At 39.9% G+C, this 19,674-nt stretch overlaps 2 protein-coding genes across 3 annotated transcripts in view; both read right to left on the minus strand.

The window, feature by feature from the left end:
- zgc:92140 (uncharacterized protein LOC447854 homolog) overlaps positions 1-2,832 on the minus strand; it is a 31,662-nt gene extending 28,830 nt beyond the window's left edge. Inside the window, exon 1 of the mRNA XM_055055567.1 lies at positions 2,545-2,832. The gene's annotated coding sequence lies outside the window, so the exon portion shown is untranslated. The remainder of the gene's footprint in view (positions 1-2,544) is intronic.
- A 1,351-nt stretch (positions 2,833-4,183) lies between these two features.
- Positions 4,184-19,133, minus strand: edem3 (ER degradation enhancer, mannosidase alpha-like 3). Of its 2 annotated transcripts, XM_055056202.1 has the most exons (21): positions 18,223-19,133; positions 18,080-18,125; positions 17,885-17,985; positions 16,758-16,797; positions 16,181-16,293; positions 15,866-16,019; positions 15,373-15,507; positions 13,577-13,682; positions 13,268-13,365; positions 12,523-12,648; positions 12,352-12,435; positions 11,443-11,526; positions 11,114-11,238; positions 10,096-10,267; positions 9,861-10,006; positions 9,067-9,211; positions 8,702-8,893; positions 7,784-7,949; positions 7,296-7,481; positions 6,929-6,976; positions 4,184-6,166 (listed from the first exon to the last, which is right to left on the minus strand). In XM_055056202.1, the coding sequence occupies exons 1-21, from the start codon at positions 18,309-18,311 to the stop codon at positions 5,811-5,813; spliced, it is 2,712 nt and encodes a 903-aa protein (XP_054912177.1). In that variant the 5' UTR covers positions 18,312-19,133; the 3' UTR covers positions 4,184-5,810. The 2 variants fall into 2 exon arrangements, with proteins under 2 accessions (XP_054912177.1, XP_054912183.1); XM_055056208.1 differs by lacking the exon at positions 6,929-6,976.
- Positions 19,134-19,674: the final 541 nt, after the last annotated feature.

The following is a 19,674-nucleotide window of genomic DNA, read 5'->3' on the forward strand; positions in this document are numbered from 1 at the left end:
GATGGCGTTAAAATTAACAGTCATAAGTTAAAGATGACTCAGAAATTTGTCCTCACATCCCAGAGGAGTTGAAATGTCGATCATTAAAGACGAGGATCATATCGCCGACTCCAACGTCTCTCTAACCACACAGCCAAACAGATTTAAAGAGGAGCAGCAAAAGCAAATGAGCTGGATTAGCAGTGCTTGTCAACTGAAGGAGTCATCCAGGACATGTTATTACCATCCCTGGATTATGAGCTATTAGCATGTCACTGTCACCACAGTCTGTGTGACAGCGGGCCACCGGGCTTTATTTGTGCCCCCACCAGGCTTAGCATTGTTCATTTATTTTAGTTAGTCCCAGTCTTCCAATAATGCATAACTATCAAGTGATATTTTCAACTAAATATTGTCAACTACCAACATGTTTCATATCAAAAACATGGCGGGCAGCTGGATGACTGCCTTCGTGCCCCAAGCACCCAGCTTAGTAAGTTTGCTGGGGGAAGCCTTGGTCAGAGGCTTCTTCAGATATGTATCAACACTGATGCTACTGGAGGAGCGTCGTGCCCCGCAGTATCACCCCGCAGTATCACAATGACTCTTTAAAGATTCTTTGGTGATGTTATCGATGATGCATTATGTTTCTCCTGAGGATAAAGTATTTCTCAAATAAAAAGAATTTCTGCTGCTTGTGTCTCTGAGCAGAGAAACATGTTAGTTACATCATAGCAGCTTGTCAGTGTACGGTAGCACCTCTTCTGTGGTTTCATGTAATCACAAAGAGAACTGTTGAACTAAGTCATATGGTGACCAAGATGTAAGTTAGACACTTAAGCTTAACAAACGTCACGTCATAATGTGAACTGAAAGGTTTTCTTGTCTCGTAGTGATGGGTAAGTTTAAAAAAAAACACCTGTCTACCTAGTTTATTAGTATAGCAAATTAATATTTCACTTTCTAATTAAGTTTGTGCAACGTTAAAAGTGCTGTGACGATTGAGACATTATGGAATTCTGAAACGCCGAATAATTTTCATTTAAAATGACAAATTTTTCTGTTGTTCTTTTAGCTTTTAAGAGAACTAGCATAATTAGTATTGTGTATCCCAAAGGGAAATAGCAAGAAAAGGTAAAAGTACAAATGAATATGTTTAAAGAGATGCTCGCTTGTATTTGGCACCGCTACTGCAAAACATTTGGGAAGGCACTGTTTGGATTTCAAGAGATTAAGGCAACAACTGAAGGCAGAGTGGAATATCCAGATTTCATAATCAAAGCTCTGCGACTTTCATTTTGAACGTGAGAAAGCATGCAGTCTTGGCCGATGTGCATCATCATGACTTTCAAATCCAAACAAGGCTTCATGCAGGACACCAGCATCCCCCACATCAGCCAAAAATCAGCATTAGGCACACCCCACACCATAATGGCCATTCCACTCTACACCAGAAGGAAGAAGAGAACCCCACTGGTCAGCAGTCAGATTGAAAGTTCATTCAAACGCATTCAAGTTCGGTCAATGGGGTCAAACTCCAGCACAAACACTAAAGTTGAACCAAGTCAAAATGAATGTCAAAAATTGTCAAAAGTCACCTGTCCTTCATAATGTTTACAAGTTGTGCTTCTTCGTGCCATTGACATAAATAATATAGCCTACCTAAAGGATAGATGTTTTTCACTGTAATTTGGTAGTGGAGGGGGGTACATAACTGGATAATACCTTTAATTTGTCGTTGAGTTGTGCTGGAGTTGCTGGTGAGCTTAAATTCCAAACCAAACATGAAATCTGCTTAGGGTTTTATTCAACCTTGGAGCAGCTCTGCATAAAACACAACAGAAATCACCAACAAAGACGTGCAGCAGCTCGATATAACGCGCGGAAGAGCCGTGGGGGGAGTGGGGAGGGTAGACGTAAGTCACGAGAGTGTCTGTGCAGGAGCAACGGCATGCAGACCCGTGCAGCCCCGAGGCTCGAGCAGCTGGGACCGGGCTGCATCACAGGGAGACACTGGGCGCTTTGTCCCCCCCTCAACCCCCTGGGCAAGGCAGATCGGCGGGGGAGCGGGGTTCAACCCGAGTCTGTGTGCGGTTGGACTTCCTCAGTGTGTGAACGGCCTGCAGCCTCGCCGTGCACAGGTCTCCCCTCTGTCCGTCCTGAAACAGTCGGCCTCAGAGAGCAGCGGGACAGGGTGGCACAGCCAACCAGGATGAGTGGAAAATTTGAACTGCGCCGAGGCAAAGCTGTCCGCGGCGGCAGCCACCCCCCCTCCGAAACCTCCTGCCCCGTCACGCAGACGGTCCAAAGCACGTCTCACTTTCGCTTCTTCTCCTGTCGTAATTAAAGCGTGAAAAACAGCAACAAAAGCAGCGGTCGCGTTGTCTCACGGAGCCCCACAGACAACAGAATGCGAAGCTCCGTGCGCGAGGACGAAAGGAGAAGCGCCGGATAATCTCGGCTCACTCGGGGCACCGCGAGAAATTTACCCACAACGTGGCTCCGACTGGGGCACAAACTGCACCTTCGGGAGACCATTGCAAAGCAACTCGCGTTTGTACTTACTCAGAGGAACCGGTGTGGCTCGGTCCACTGGGGGAACAGCCAGACAGCCAGGGGTCGCGCACGGTCTTCCGGGGCTGCGTGCCGAGGTGAGAGCGGAGCTATGGAGACTGGGAAGCTGAGAGCTGAGAGGACTGAACGTAAACTGTGGCCTGCGTCATTTCACCAGGATGCCACTAATGCGCGGCGCGCAGCAATGCAGCCATCTTACCCCACCGACTCACCAATCAGTGCCGGAGCCGAAGCTGCTCAGAGCTCCTGGGTTTGAGGGCTGGATCGCATCTCTTTCAAATGCGAGGGAACAACGACTCCCGTTTCCAGTCACGTCGGTCAAATTAAATACTTCACCTGGTGACAGAAGTTAACAGAATATTAAGGAAACTGTAATGCGTGGCGTTTTGAGGGTAGGGGGGTTTAGGGCTAACACGTATTTTATTTGGGTTTATTAGAAAACTTAAGTAGAGCAAAACTTGCAACCTGATGAAAAAATGAAAATGAATATAATTGTCTCAATAGAGTATGGAGGCCCCAACGTGCCACAACTCAGTGATTCACAAAGCAGCGATATGCAACTTTTATGCAAAACAAATGCTTTTACACATTTATTAGAATGTCCTGACAGTATAATAATATGAGAAAGATAATAAGAATGATTTTAAAAAAAAGTTCCTCTGCCTCTTCCTTGTGGTCTGACTGCCACCTGCAGAAATACACTGGTCAAAAACAACTAAACAGGGCCAGGATGAATTCCCTTGGCACTGTCAAGACCTCCCCCACAGGACATTCGCCTTCAAGACTGATGTATTGCTGCTACTGTGCTAATGAAGGAGAAACAACCTAATATAACAGGACATCATTGGCCATGCTTGCTAGCCTGCGCTTCCTGGCAGGCTTTGCTGTGCAGGAGGAGCTAGCGCTTTGCAGAGAGCAGGGGGAGAGTGTGAGCAGTGAGTGGACAAATACAATTGATCATTTAATTAATTAAATACTGAATTTAAAAAGCATCACAAAAAACGTCTCATGCCTCTCCAAAACAAAAAAATTAAATTGTGGCTTTTTGGTAGTAAGATACATATTTCTTTTCGTTTATTACATGACGAACTGACTATATATTTCTATTCCCATTTTTAACAAATTAACAATTCATGAAGGTAACAAATTGGCTCGGGTCATAAAATGACCTATGACACAATCATTTTTATTTCATTTTCCTAAGAAAATAAACATTTGAATTAAATATATTTCAAGTTACCTAAAGTAACACATGAAAGTGGCAATTACATTATCATTTATTCATCACACTTTTGTTCCTTTATGCAGGAGTGTGTGAAATCATTAGAACTTTGATTAGATTTAGTTTTTGGTTTTATAGATCTTACTGATTACATTTTTAATTCCTGACATTCAGTTAATTAGCTGTTTTCATTGCCAGTTTTGACTAATTAATACATTAATGATTTCATTCAGTATTTATAATTGAACAGTGCTCCATACAAAATTCCCATACCGGCTGATTGATTTTATTTGAATCGTTTGTTTTTAAAGACACTGATAGATTTTTCTTTTTTTAAAAAATCTACATAGATAGTAAAAGGCAGCTGGAGTTCACAAAATCTTTGAAAAAGTGCAATGGAAAAAAAACAACAAAAAACACCCCTCTGTTTATTTTGCTTCTGCATTTGAGTTGACAACGTCACCAAAACCACAACAGTCAAGCTGATCAGCTGGTATTTGCAAACAACTTTTGATAGTTTTTGACAGAAAAGTCTGGTTAGCGCCTATCAACGTGACAGTTCAATTCATACTCTTGTTAACAAATCTGTAAGATATGAACTCACTTCCTGTTTCTTGTTACTTCAACAGTATTTTGATGTAAATCTACAGAAATTCCCAGAAAGGTAAGATTACAGCAATACATTTTTTTTTATTTAGGATTCATTTTCCCATCTCAGCAGTCTTTCATAAGACATTAAAGCTATGGTGCATACTGAGAATTTTCCAATTACATGTGTGTCATGTTGAGTCAAGTGATTTGATGTGGGCGTCCACCCACTGTTTATAGAAACGTATGTCGGAAAGAAGCGATTTGAAAGCCTTCAGCCTTGACTCAAACATTCCCATTATTCTGATGTCAAGATGTGCTCGCTATTATTTCTCAGATTTATGACAGCTTTTTCCACCTACTTGGTTTCACCCATGCCCTCTCCCTAATGTGTAATTATTCACATTTCAGAGGAACTTTCCAAACAATCTCAATCTCAGCAAACCGAGTAAGAAGTTTCAATGAAAAACACAATGAGCTCAAAAGATTAAGACAACTTAGTTTTCAATCTTTATTGAATCTCATCCTTTCAACACATTGATCTCTGCTTCTTCCAGAGTCCAGAATAAGAATCAGTTCTTCCGGCGCCCTCCAGTGGCGGCCTGTGGTTGCGCTTTAACGCCGAAAGCGGCTTTTGCTCCAATGTGGTCCAGAGAATGTTGTTTCTGTTTGGAGGTCAGTGACTGGGCACAAGCACTGTAATTTTTCTGTCTATCTGGGCAAATATATATATATCTATACATAGATATAGATATACATCTATATATATAGATATATCTATCTATATATAGATAGATATATCTATATATATAGATATATATCTATATATATATAGATTTATATCTATGTATAGATATATATATATATAAGTATCTATATAAATATAATGATAGGCTTTGTGATATTTTGTCAGACATACAACCATAAAAATATATTTATCTTACCAATCTTCCCCCATAATTAGTTGGGTTTTTTTTTATTCTAATGAAAGCCCCAAAATCAAAACATTAAATGTTAAATCACATGTAATCTGCGCTTTCAAATAGAATCAGTTGGTCAATGGATTTACTACTGAGAAGGAAGTTCAACTGAGTAAAAATGGTCAGAAATGCATAGACAGGAAAAACAAGAGAAGGAAGAAGCAGATTGGAAAAATACAGTACAGTTACATACAGTTTCAAGCGATCTGGTCCGAGTCATTAAAAAAACAAAAGAGCGCACAGACAGAAACTGTTTGAGAAAGTGAGATAAGATCCATGGTCTCTTAACTCATTATCTACCAAATGACTCCCACAGTTACAGCAAGGGACGCTGCCTTTGCAGGTAAAACCTTTCGCAGAGGGTAAAATAAACCGTTAGGACAGCTCCCTCTGTGTGAATGTTCCATATCCTCTCCCTACACTGCGGTAAACCCACAGTTAAAGAGCAAATATGTGTCTAATGACTGTCAGAGCTCATCCTTCTCCATCTGCTTGAAAGCCTCCAAGTCTTCCCGCCAATCAGCCAGCAGCTCATCTACTGACTGACTGCTGGAGTCCGTGTCGCCTCGAGGTTCTTCAGTCTTCTCAGAGTCTCTCTCCTTTTTAGGCTGAGCCGTTTCCGCCTGTGGATCTATGGCTTTTTCCTCCTCTTGTTTTATGACTTCCGCTGCAGGACTTACCTCCTCCTGAGCAGGAGTAACTCCCTCAGGAGCCGAATTATCTAACTCCTCTGTGCTCATTTGCGACTGGCTAACGGGTTCAAATGAAGTGGGAGTTGTTGCCTGGGTTTGACAGTCCTCCTCCTCTTCTTGCACATCCACACCTAGGGAGGAAGCACAGGCGTGAGATGAGGCGTTTTGCATAAAAATGAGTACAAGTAACACATAATGTTCCTTTTCCTGCCAGTCAGCCACACGCTTCCATTCCAGGTCAAAAATAGAACAGTTTTTATAAAGAGGCTGTCAACTCGAACAGCATGGTGCTGATCGTGAGTCATGTTTCCTGCAGGATATAGCCTTCCTCACATTGCTGTGTAGCCAAACTGAAAGCCAACTGATAAATGGGAAAAAAAAAGCACTGTGAATGTTTAACTAAAGCTGGCAGGAGTGTTTGTCCTGATTGTATTTTTAGAATCGTAGATTAAGAAGCAGCTTTCACGTTTAAAGAAATAACATGCAGTACCACAGCAACAACTGCAGCTTCAGACTATGGTCAGGATGCAGACGGATACACACAAGAATCACTGACGCTGGTTTCCAAATCCTACACCGATTTCATTTCACATTTTTATTACAGTCAAATATCCAGGCAACCCATTTGTTGAGAAATAAAGAAATAGAAAAGAAAATAAATAAAGAAAGAGAGAGAGAGACAGGGAGGGAAGGAGAGAGGGAGGGATGGACGGATGGATGCTCCTGTTTTCAGGTTATGATTATGACTGATTGGGATTTGTTCAGCCAGTTTCATATGAATTATAAACACCTGAAACTGAGATATGAGTTTATGTGGATATATGGATGCAAACTTTCCAGTTTAACTTGAAGAGAAACAGACAAAGAAAGTGGGAAAAGAAGAGATTACTTACTGCCCTCAATCAGGCTCCCAGGAAGAGGTTTACCTTTGAATATGGTTGCTGCTCATCAATAGGAGTGAAGGGAAGTAAGGGACAGAAAACAAGTAGAAGGAAAAAGAAGGGTAAGGTTACAAGACAGAGGAAAAAATAATCAGAAAAAGACTTGGATATGAGTTGATGAATCTGCTCCACCATGTCTCATTATAACCACAGGTGGTGGGCGCCTTTGAATAAATCCCTAAACCATTTACACCCCATGTTTTGTTTTACACAGCTAGGCACATAATGAGACTTGGCTGATGGGAAGAGTGGAGCACAGCGGTGTGATCAGACTTGTAATGAGCGATACGTGAAGTTTGGGTCTCAAGTAATGTCACACCTCTGTCTCTGGCTTTGTCGCTCAGCAACACCTCCACCTCTCTGTACTCCTTCAGTGCCTCCAGCAGGATGTTCCCCTCCTTATGAAACAGGAAGAGGAGGGGCAGTGTGATGTCGTCCGTGCTGCGGCCGTCTCCGGCCATCTGGAACAGAGGAGCCGTGTCGCTGCTGCTGCCCTCATTGTCATCTGAAAGCAAAAACACAAGTTAGTGAGGCACAGCTTTACCAAACTATGTGCTTTTTAAAATTTTTCTGCACTTATCATAGCACTCTTTCATCAAAAAGGAAATATATCACCCTTACTGAAAATGTCACATATATTAAAGGAAGTTTAATAAAACCCTGTTGGTCTGTTTAAACACTAAGCCATCATGTCGGGCGCAGCAGCCTACCAGACTGAATGTCTTCAAAGCTAATCCAGTTATTGCTCACTAATCTAGTCGCAGAGTAGTCAGCATCTGTCTTGGGCAGCTTGCTGCCCGCACTGACCGATGACTATGCCTCCGATGGCGCCAGCCTTCTGGATGTTCCGGGCCTTCTCTGCGAACATGCACTGACCGCGCTGCAGCAAGGCGATGTGGCCCTGGACGTACTCGGCGTTGGTGATCTCGCTGCAGCCGCTGTACGGCTCGGCCACAGTCACGAAGCCTCGTACCTGCACGAAACACGAAAAGAGTTAAGATACAGACTGCAATGTGAAATAAGTACTAATTCGTCTCTAAGTGTCACATATTTTGCAAAAGCAAAACCACAAACTTCATGTCATGTATGAGAATTTTACGATACGGAGTAATAATTGAGGTGTTGTGTGCATTATATTGTCGCAACATTGCATTTCCTTGAACTTGTATAATTTTCCTTTCATTTTAAAGTTAATGCTCTAATTTGTGTGGGTCCTTATCTTAAAGTAAAAAAAAAAAACACATCTATACATGTAGTTATCTATCCGTCCCTCCGTTTCTTTCTCTCTATATATATATAAATATAAAAATCCACATAATCATATTTTATTATTTTATAGACTATTCTGACAATTGATTGATTAATTGCATTTAAAAACTTGCCACATTCTGCAAAAAGAGCTAAGCCTTTTATTCAATAATAGTAATATATTAGACGCAGTTAAACAAATAGTTCATTTCAGTTAAGAAAAAAACATTTTGTTGCTTGAAATATATAAATTGGTGGATGCTCAGTTGTTTTTGGTTTAGTACACTGACTTCGGTGTGAAGGGGCAGACTGTAAGATTTATTTTACATCAAACTACTCCAACTACAATTTTGGCTTAATTACTGCTGACAATGTCTTTTTTTTTTTTTCAACTAAACAAAACAGAAAAATAACGCAAAAAATAAGCTAAAAACAGGGAAACATTTATTTAAACCTTTGGCAGACAGAAAAACTTACCCCTGTGGAACTTTTGGAGAGGTCGGTGCCAAACTGCGCCGGTCCCGCAGTCAGCACCACTCTACCAAAGAACGGATGGGAGACGATCTGGATGGCTCTGGGAGGCAGCTGCTCCTTCTGCTGCTGGCTCGACAGCTCCATCATCTCCTGCATGAAACGCACCCCGTCCTCTGCTGCTACTGCGCTCACAGCCTTAGTGTAGGTGCGACAGAGTGGGAGAGGAGACACCCGCCGTTAAAGCCAGGAAGACACCAAAAATAACAGAGGTGTGATACAATGCTATCTGCCGGGAATAAACAGATAAACTGTATGCTCGTTTTAATGGGAATCAGCTATCTGCTGTGTCTTCTTGCTGGAGTGTTAACCTGTATAGCATGCTGGACCAGCTGCACCCTGCCATCTTTCAGGTGGATGAGACTGACTCCCATCCGTCGAAGCAGCTCCAGATGTTCAGGGTTGTTCGCCATAAAGTCCTGAGCCCTCAAGGGAGGACGGCCCATTCCAGGTTCCCTAAAATGGAGTAAAGGGTAATTAATAAAATGTATGTTTAGTTGTACATTACGAGGCCTGACACAATAACAAGCACTGCTGGACAATAAATCGTCCCAGAAATTGTTGCAATAAACAATTATTGCAACCAATATTATTATTATTACAATATAATTATTTTGAGACCATTTTCAACTGCTGTAATGATAATGGCTTATTAATGCAAGCATACCCACTTAAAGATAAGAACAAAGCATTAAATTATAAAGAACATTTTACACTGGAACTAGAAGATCTTTAAAATATCCAAAAACAAACAAAGAAAACGATCAAAGCGACTATATTTAAAGTGGATTATAAAGTCTCTGTAATCAAAATTGTATTTCAATAAACAAAACAGAAAAAGTTGGCCAATAGTGCAAACTAACCACATCGTACTGGATGTCCAATATTAGTGCATCTTAAGATGCTGCCTTTTCAACAATAGCTCTTAAACTACTGCTGTCCAATTTTCATTTTTAATTCATCATTTATTTATTGCTTATTGTGACAGATTTAAATGACAAACATTAATACAATTATAACCGGAGCAGTAAAAGAGTGATGCAGCCGTTTCAGTAACTCAATATGCGTAGGGCCAGGAGCCGGTTCAACCTGCACGTTTGCATACCTGTAAGGGGCAGGGCGGGGACAGCTCTTGTCAACGGCACTGCGAATTGGTTCTCTCAGGCTGCGAGGAAAGGCAGGGTCGGGAAACAGGAGCCGGGTGTTGGGACACGTCCAGTCAAAGTTGGAGTCGTCCAGCTCCTCATCAGACTGAAATGTCGACAAAGGTTTAGCCATTACCGGTAGTGCCGCAATGCTTCCGTCAAAGTTTCTGTGATTTTACATATTCTTTAGGTTACCGTTTTGTTTGAGGGAATGGATGAGGCGTTGGGGGCTGTAGAGAGAGACAGAGGCAGTAAGTGAGCCTCAGTTGTGAAGATGTAGTCTTCCACATCAAAGGGAATGTCTTCTGCCTCAGCAAACAGCAGGAAGAGATATTTAAACATCTCGGCAAGGAAAAACGAGTCCATTCTGAAAAGAAATGAACGGGGTGTGAAGCATAAAGCAGGATGTAGTTCCTTGAACTACAATTGATTTGCAGCACAATAATCACAAACCGGATATCATGTGTGGAAAAAACAATATCTGATCTGTAGTAACAGATCAGGCTTGAGACTCTGGCAAATGGCAAAGAGCAAAGTCTTTATTTCAGTCGTTTGCAAACGGAGAACACACAGTAATCACAGCACAACAGCTGCACCTACAATGAGTTCTGATTTGGAGCTGCAAGCTCTCACAATATATATATAGGACTCTCTATACAATGTGGTCACTCACTGGCCCAGAGCCAGTCGAAGAGGTAAATGCACAGTCACTCTTAACAGGGTATAGAGAGAATGCAACATCCATTCCTAGGGTAAGTTAATTGTTCAGATGATAAACATCTTTATTCAAAAATAGGTGCATTTCCAAAAATCAGGTTTACTAATGGAACAATTTTGCATAACAAGAACATTATCAGACTTTGTACGTTCACTCAGCACGTAGCCTTAGCTTGTGACATTTTAATGGAGGAATTTGTTAAGCCTTAGGGTTTATTCCATCTCACTAAAATTACCTAACTTGTTTATTGTTATCTGTTAAGAAACCTATCTAACTGATTCTTTAAAGACTCCTGGACCTACATGGTTTAACAGACTAAACAATACTAGTGTTAAATGACTAAAGAAATAAATAAAATTCTTAAAAGAAACAATAACACAATTTTTACTTCACACATGTATTGTCATACATATAATAGTTATATCTAAATATTGCAACCACTTCTATTCAGTTTATTGTCATTGCAAAATAAAAAGTGAATCTGTTTGGACTTACCGGTCTTCGTGGCTCCCAGTGCGCACGTCCTTCATAGCAGCAAAACCGCAAGGAACCCGAGCAAAACGGTTGAGGTTGTCCAGGATGGTGCGTCCTGCCTCCAGGTAGTAAGGGTCTCCTGTGGCCTGGTGGAAATGGGAGGAAACAAGTTGGGAAAAGTCAGCATATCAGCTGTGGAAGCTGTTCCAGTTGAGCACAAACTTAGACAAAATTATTTCTTTGCTGCTTGAGGTGGAGTAAATCACTAAAATGATGAATGGTAATGGATATTTTCCTCGAGTGCCAGGCAAGCGAAAACACAGCATTAAGGCAGTCGTTTGGTAAATCACCTTGTAAAGGAAGTAGGTGCTCTCGGCAAATTCAGGCCTCAGGGGATGCTGAGCCCAGTGCACCCTGAAGTCAGTAGTGAAGGCCTGAGGACAGACAGAGGAGGGCGCAGCGGTCAGAACATTAAAGAGAATGAGACCAGTAGATGAAACTGCAACAAACACTCATAAGGTTGGATGGTCACGTCTCGATAGACCTGCAGTTCAATCGTATTCTTTGCATTTTAGGATGATGAATTGAACAGATCTCTGTTAAATATTGAAAGCTTGGGATATTGCTTATAACCTAAGCTTGCTTTAAACTTTCCCAAATGGTTATCTCTGACCTGCGGTGATGGGAATAACAGCGTTAAACTGTATGAGTTTCCTGTTTGTCATTCCATCTGTTTAGTGTCCATTTGTTGAATCATATATACAACTTCATAATAAACATAAAATAGATATCCTAACTTTTCATTAAGAGGGGTTTATTTACATCAACTCAGCATATAGAAGAATGCATGCTCGGAGAAACATGGCAGTCGCAGCATCACACTGAGGACTCTTTCACAAACTGATTATTTTCACATTTGTCTTTTTAAAAATGTTGTGAGGACAATGAATCGTTTCTTTTCCCTTCACAAGTTTGTCCTTAAATCCTAAAATAAATACAAAAGAGATTTATGGGTTTTATATGATGAAATGTGATTGAAGGTTAGTGTGTGCAAGACACTGTTCCCTGCCTGCTCACATATCAAGCAGATAATCAGCAGAGGTTTATTTTAGAGTTGGGTTTCTGGCTTTCTAAATGGGCTTGTGCAATAAGAGCTGCTTTCCTGAACAGTTCAGCCTGCGCAGGCCACAAGTGATCATTTGATTCTTTCATTTGTGGCAGAACTTGAAACCAGCACCTGACAGAGTGAAGCAGATTACCTCTGGGAGGAAGTTGTGTTTTTTGGTAACTTGGTACAACATCTCATGAGTCTCGATCGCAGGACGGATATCTCCCTTCAACACCTGAAACACACGCAACGTATATAGATGAAACGCCAAAAGACTCAATAGACGACCTGATCTATTCGGCAGAACGGGTTCTAGTCAGACCTGAAGTCCAGGGAAGAAGGCCAGTAGAGAGTCCATCCAGGTGCGAGCAGGAAGCAGGGGTTTGTGGATGTGGACGTCCAGTAGCAGAGGAGGCTGGCTGATATACTTCATAATGGATGCATAGTGCTACATGGGAGGTGTGAAGGAGAAATGGAATATGGAAGAGGACACTTTTAGATGCATGGCGTATGAAGATGAAAATACACAAACTAAAGAGCTTAACGCCCTTAGAATCGGGATGTTAAGCTGTCCGACCTTCATTACATATTTCAAGCCAAGTAAGAACTAATCAATAAGAAAGATATTATTCACTAAGAGCTTAATGCTAGAAAACCAATATGGTGTGATGGGATAAAAGTGTGTCTACAGGTTTACTTTGAGTCAAATTTTCCAATCACATTGCTGAAAAATAATACAGAAGAGGAAAAACTCTCACATCAGGCCACTAAAATTCTCCTAACATTGGATAAATGGATGTGTTCATGAACCTTCGCATCACTCATTATACAAAACAGATCGATAGATTGTGTCTGGGATCTTAAAAGCATGGTGAGGAAAAATATTTAGGACCTGAGAGAGAAGCTTAAAAGCATGGCATTGCGTCAGTATGTGTGGGATGCTCTTATCTGAAGATAGAGGAGGAATCGATTTATTCAACGGTGTGTGTGTGTGTGTGTGTGTGTGTGTGTGTGTGTGTGTGTGTGTGTGTGTGTGTGTGTGTGTGTGTGTGTGTGTGTGCCCTCACAATATTAAAACGCTGCAGAAACAAGTCATCTCCCAGGAGGATGTAGGCCTTTAGCAGGTATTCATAGTACGAGTCTATTCCAGCCCCAACTCCGCTGTCTGCAAGCGGCAAGAAAAAAAGCAGCTTTCAAAGTGATTTTCAATGCAAAATACAAAAATTATGACAGAAGGTTGACTGTCAGTGCTCATCCAACTTCTAACTTTCTCAAAGCAACTCCAATCTCTGCTTTTTAATTTACCAGAAAGCTAACCCTGTTCTCTATAACTAGTCTGCAGCTCAGTCCCATCCCCACACTCTGTATCATCTCACCTCTTCTGACCCACTCTCCTGAGTGGATGTTGATGGTCGTTCCCACCAGGTTGCTGTTTCTCTGCCTCTTCTCCCACAGAAAGTCCAGCGCCCTCCGAGCATGGTCCTGTCAGCGCGTGAAGAGTAAGTTACTATAAATCCAAAATCTCTCTGAGTAGCTCTCAGCTGTGAATGAATTACCGAGGGACTCTGGGCTTGCTCAGCAGTTTACTGCCACACCAAGAAAATTAATCAGTCTACGGCTAAAACAACACAATAATTGCCTCGCAAAAGAATGTATGCCTTGAACTTTTTCACTATATATGTTACAAGTAGGGATGGAAGTAATGATTATTTTATTTAGTAATTTATCATTCTGTCGATTATTCCAACCAGTAATCAGATTTAAAAGTTGGCACATTCAGCAGATATTTCTTTTTAACTATCATACAATAGTAGAAATACAATAAAAGATGCAAATACAAGAATAATTAAATTCCTTTTTTTAATAAGAAAAGGAACATGTTATAAAAAATGCAATAACATAGTATTCCTTCAGTGTAAGCTTGACAATTTGGAGTATAAAAATTCATCTGCAGATAAAAAAATACTTCTTACACTGTACAATTGTAGTTTTGTTTTATTTATTAATCTGACTATGTTGGTCATTCAGTAAATGCCCTTTTTAACTCTGTGTATTCCAGTATAATAGACTGCTAAATTAGTTGACGAATATGTCTTCACAATTTATCTGATTAATAGTGTCAGCTCTAGTTACAATCACAAACTTTAAAAGTATTTTGTTTAGATTTTATGTAACTTACCATCACAAGGTAGTACATAACTGCATAGTAAAGAAATAACTGATGGAAGGTTTTCATTTTTTACGACTAAGACAGAACAGTGTAGCTTCTCAGTTCTTCAAACATTTGTTTTCAACTGCCTTCTTCTGAAACTCCTAAATTAAATCCAGTGCATTGGAACAGCAGCTGTAAGTCGTGTGCTCTGCTTGCAACAAGTCATGTTGGTCAAAGCCAACAGACATTTTGGTGGCGGTTCGAGACAGACAGAAGACAAGGTACTGCTTGAGTGTTATTCGTAACACCTACAGTATTTGTTTTTCCAACTGCACTATGTAAAGTCAAATATTTGCTGTGAAAAATACATCTGCATTTAAGCAAACAACTGCACCCAAGACAGTCATGAGATCCAAGAGTTCTTTTTTATTATTATTTCTGACTGGGAGCTTGTGTGCTTTTATTAATTTGTTTCAGACAAGTAACTGTTTTTTGTTTGTTTGTTTTTTTTCACTCTGAATTATGTAAGCTGCAATATTTTTGTTCATGCTTTGAGAGTTTGAGTGAAAGTAAAACCTAAAACCAAATCTGGAACTTACGTTAATATGCATTGCTACATAATAAAGGTCATTTTGTTGAACAGCTGCCAATTTTCAGATTTCAGATTTACGAAGGCATATTTCCTAATTACTGGGTGTGATTAGGGTAAAAATAAGTCAAATCTGGGTGAAACTGTATTAAGTTTGAACAGCTAGCTTATTTCTGTCTTATTTCATAATCTCCCGGGAGAGTGATATTATAGAAGCTGCGTTACATAAAGGGTGCGGCTTTTCAGTGCTGCCTGTGCAAATATCTATTCTCCAGGTCGTATACTTGTGTATCCATTACATAAGGTAATTTACTGTATTCTATTAATTAGGCCAGTTTCTTACTGAAATTAGTGTTTACTTATGAGTGGTTTTGTGGGAATTTTATGGGTTGGATATCATGCATAACATTTTCATGAATATTAATTTGTACCTCAAACACAGGGTCCCCAGTGAAGCGGCTTAAGGCAGCAAACTCCAGGATCATGGTGCCCGCGCACGCCGTGCAGGTGTCCGTCTCCGTACCGGTTCTCGTCTCTGGACCCCTGACACCATGTTTCAAGTTTATCTTGTAATAATAAAAAAATAGAAGAAGAAGAATTAAAAAAAGATTTTCAGGACTCCACACAAAACCAAGTCAACCGTGAAAATGTGTTTAGAGTTCCAACAGCTGTGGTCTGTGAAGCGAAGTGGAAATGCAAATAAGTTTTGAACTGAGACAGATCTCCATGCAAATGTAGATAAAGTAACATTTCAAAATGTTACTTTTGGAATAAATTACCAACTACTTCCAACACAGATTAGCATTTCTGCTTTGTTGAGCCATTATCTAATAATCACAAAAATATTTTTTTTAATCCATTATCACGCTGTAATGAAAACTGCAAAATTCTCTCCTCATGAAATTGAATGAGAGTGAATCTCACCCTGGGATAAGGTAGGCCGCTGCTGGTATTAAAGGCTGGCAGTAGTCGCAGTCCCAAGTCTTTGGCCATATGCAGGAGCTCGTCTTGGTACCACTGCATGTGCTGCCCTCCGTCCTTCAGCATCACAGCCATCGAATGACCACCGAGAAGACCCCTGTGAGACCACAGGTAAAAATCAGTACAATAGAATCGGCTGCCTCTTCTGGTTTGTATTTTACATCAACTGTAATAAATATTCAGTTCTGCAATAATTTAAAATAAATAATGCAAGAAATTGTTTTCTTTAACTGCATAGGCGGGCCAAACGGATCTCACCCAAGGACTCGAATGTTGGTTTCAAAGACCGACACCACAATGTCATTGTCCAGCCGCACATCAGACAAGACTCTCCTAACGGCGGCTTCAAACTCCGTCGTCTTGTTCAGGAGCTGCAGAAATAACCCAAAATCACCCTTAGTTACAGACCAAAAGACAGTATAAAGTTCAGTTTAAAAAATTCTGAGAAACTAGGAGGATGTGAATTCTGCTGAATTTGTCATTTCTGATCGCTTTGATCGATTCTGTTACATGTCAAATTCCACAATTATTAAGAAGTGGTTCATTTTGAATATTATTTCTTTTTAACTAGACTTTTAGGATAAAACGTTTTCACACTGGATTCTGCCCACTTTTTATATTTATTTAAATTTTATATTTGGAATAATGTAATTTGCAGAATTGTTTTTGTACAGAATTACTGCTCAATTATGCCGTTCTAATACATTTTTGGTTTAAATTTGACAGTAGGTATTCTTATGCAAAAAATCCTGCAATACTCAAATAGTTTTCCCAATGAATTTACAAAATTTTTATGTAGGATTGCCAAATAGGAACAACATAAGAAACAACTCACCACCAAAGTATCCAAGGTGTCTATCAGCGTCAAAGAAAACCTGGCAGACAAATCAACACACATTTTTTAAAAAAAAGTTAATGAGTGCGTTTGTTCAAATAGCAAATACAGAGTTTAGACTTTATTTTATAACTGCATTTTATAGTATGTATTGCAATGACAAAAAAGTTACGTGAAATCCATTGCCTACTTGCCATATATCTAAAAGTAAAATGAACAATAGTCACATCTAGCAGAGCAACTGAACTGCTAACTATTTTAATTGATTGATTTGTTTTAAAATATGTTTTTCTTAAAACAAAGTAAACAAGTAGCCAGCAGGACAAGAGAAACTGTTCATGCAAACCCAAGAACAAAATAATAAGCTGTCAAGCTTCACAAGACAGTTGAAATTAAGTTGTATTTTGAAAAGTCAACCCAACCTATAACGACATTCTCAAGGACTGAACAGAATAAAAATTGCTTAAAAAAATAAAAAATTCCCATCACGCTGTTAGTTTCAAGGTTTTGAAGTGTTTATCATTATTATCAAAGAAAGACTAATTCATTTAGCGATATTTTTTCCACAATAAAATAAAACAACAAAGTAATAGCTCATCTCTATGTCACAGTTATTATTGCAATCTACTAAAACCCAAAAATAACACATATAGAAGCTTTTCCTGAAATAAAACGCATAAAACAGACATTATAATCTTAGTGTCAGAACTGAATCTCGTGTGAAGTGGCAGAACCTGTCTTCATTTTCTGAGCTTCACAAAGACTTCCTTGTCATCTCATGTTTATCCAAATGTTCAAATGCAAATTAAACTCTTCTTTGTTGGACTTAAGAAACCTCAAACTTTATTATATCACAACATCAGTACTGCATTTCACTCCCTCATCACAGCTCTTATTATATCAAATAATTTTTCTGACTGTACTTTTCCAAGTAAGTTGCAAAGCTTCTCGTAATCAGTTAAACTATACCATGAATGTGCTATAAAAAAGTATGCCAAACGTATAAAGATTCAATCCAAATTTGCAGCTTGCATGCAAACAAACCAGACTCTGTGGGACCATATCGGCATAACTGTTTCCATTGAAACAATGAAGGCCAAGGGGTAGCAAGGCAGAATGCTACCTACTTCCCAAGTGCATCATCCACATCTCCTCGACTGGGTTCAAGGCCACGTACTCTCCCTCTGCAAGTCAGAGGCATCAGCTCGTCTGCTGGGTATGCATGGTCCTAGAATAAACACAAACATTCCTTGAACTCCGTGCCACAAACTTCAAACTTTACTGCTTTTGAAAGGTGGTAATAAAGTAGGACCAAAACTTACCATATAGTTCTGATATGCATGGTCAAACATCTCTACCACTTGGTTCCTTTGATGAAACCACAAAAATGTGCTTAATTCTGCAGGATTAAACAGGTTTGTTTGTTTTTTTTTATCATACAACAATCAGTGTTCCTGTAACTTACCTAAACTTTTGCTTCTCTTCCCGCGACATAGCCTCTCCATAAGACCACAATGCTCCGAAGAGCATCACCAGGCACAAAACAGGCGGCATGTCGTGATGTGTTGAAATGATCGCAGCAATGTGCACTCAGCTGCAGTTTATGTAAAACATTCAGTCATTACCACTGTTCTAATCCAAGTGGACACCATGGCACCATGTCTTCGTAAACGTTAGCTACCAACAACTGAGTGCAATCGTGAAATTGGGAGGAATGTTGTTTCTATAAGTAATGAAATAGAGAGGCGGAGCAGTGCAAGCAGTTTCACGTCCTGTTTACCTTTGCGAGCTGTCACCTGAACCCATGCGACAAGGAAGAGACCGACTCTCATACACCGCATTCAAGCAAACCCACTCAGTTAAATGAAGCTAATTACGACACTGACCACCATGGTGCAGTATACAAAGAAATAGTCAAATCTCTTAGTAATTTAGGCCTCCGATAAAAACACAAATGCGTACTGCCTTGTTTTTAGCATCTTTATAACCGTTAAGCTTCACTTGTACCAAATAGGATTGATCAAATAAGTCAAAAACCATACCAAATAAAACCAGGGAGTCCTATTAGTACACGTTCCCATTGTCAGTGAGTTTGCATTTAAAGAAACTAGTTAATTATTTCCTACGCTTGACAGTGTGTCGTCTTTCGTCAGCAGCCGAGCACTTGTCAGAGCTTAATTAGCTAGCTATGCTAATAATGAACCGTAGTAATGACAACAGCTTTATCTGGAATACTAGACATATTGAAAATAAGCGTCCACGTTGTTAAACTGTGAAGCTGGTCCGTGTCGTTTGGAATATAAAGTGAGTAAATCCACCGAGTACAAGGATTCCGCTCAGAAACTAGCCGTCTTCCTAACCGGATACTACTCGGAAAGAAACGTCAACAACATCCGTCTTGTTATTTTTACCCCGGAGCTTAGTTTTTCAGGCGTAATTTTACTTTTGCCACGTTCACAATCCTCATCATAATTTAAAAATAAACTCACGTGTTTTTAACCTGCAAAATTTTGTGGCTTTTTACTTTATATATTTGGGTTCACATGTAGGCAAACCGCTTAAACGGAAGCTACGCCTGCAAGTCTGTACTCAGGGTTAATATTTTAGATTTTTCGTAACCTTCCGTTGTGTTCCCTTTCAGATCGGCTCGGAAACACCATAACCAGCTCCTTCCAGTCCCTTAAGTCTCCACCAGTATACACGTTTATATTTCTCTCTCACACACACACATAGCATGAATCTAACTCTATTGATCTCACTTCATTACAAAGCCAGATAAATATACTATTCATTAACACAAATGTAAAATGAGTTATGCAGGCATATCTGAGCTATTGCTGGCAATATTGTTCAAAAATATTGGAGTGCTAGTTCGTACTTTTAGGCTCAGAACGTAAAAATGTAAATAGCTCTGTGC

The sequence above is a fragment of the Poeciliopsis prolifica genome, unplaced genomic scaffold, assembly GCF_027474105.1.
Source record: "Poeciliopsis prolifica strain line A6 unplaced genomic scaffold, Auburn_PproV2 SCAFFOLD002, whole genome shotgun sequence".
Lineage (NCBI taxonomy): Eukaryota > Metazoa > Chordata > Actinopteri > Cyprinodontiformes > Poeciliidae > Poeciliopsis > Poeciliopsis prolifica.

Bases quoted from the DNA above. Each gene is read 5' to 3' on its own strand.
- edem3 (XM_055056202.1), bottom strand. From the start codon at position 18,311: ATGCCGCCTGTTTTGTGCCTGGTGATGCTCTTCGGAGCATTGTGGTCT. The intron at 9,212-9,860 runs GTATGCAAACGT...ACTCCATTTTAG, and splicing joins CCCCGCCCTGCCCCTTACAG to GGAACCTGGAATGGGCCGTC. The intron at 8,894-9,066 runs GTTAACACTCCA...ACCTACACTAAG, and splicing joins TGGTCCAGCATGCTATACAG to GCTGTGAGCGCAGTAGCAGC.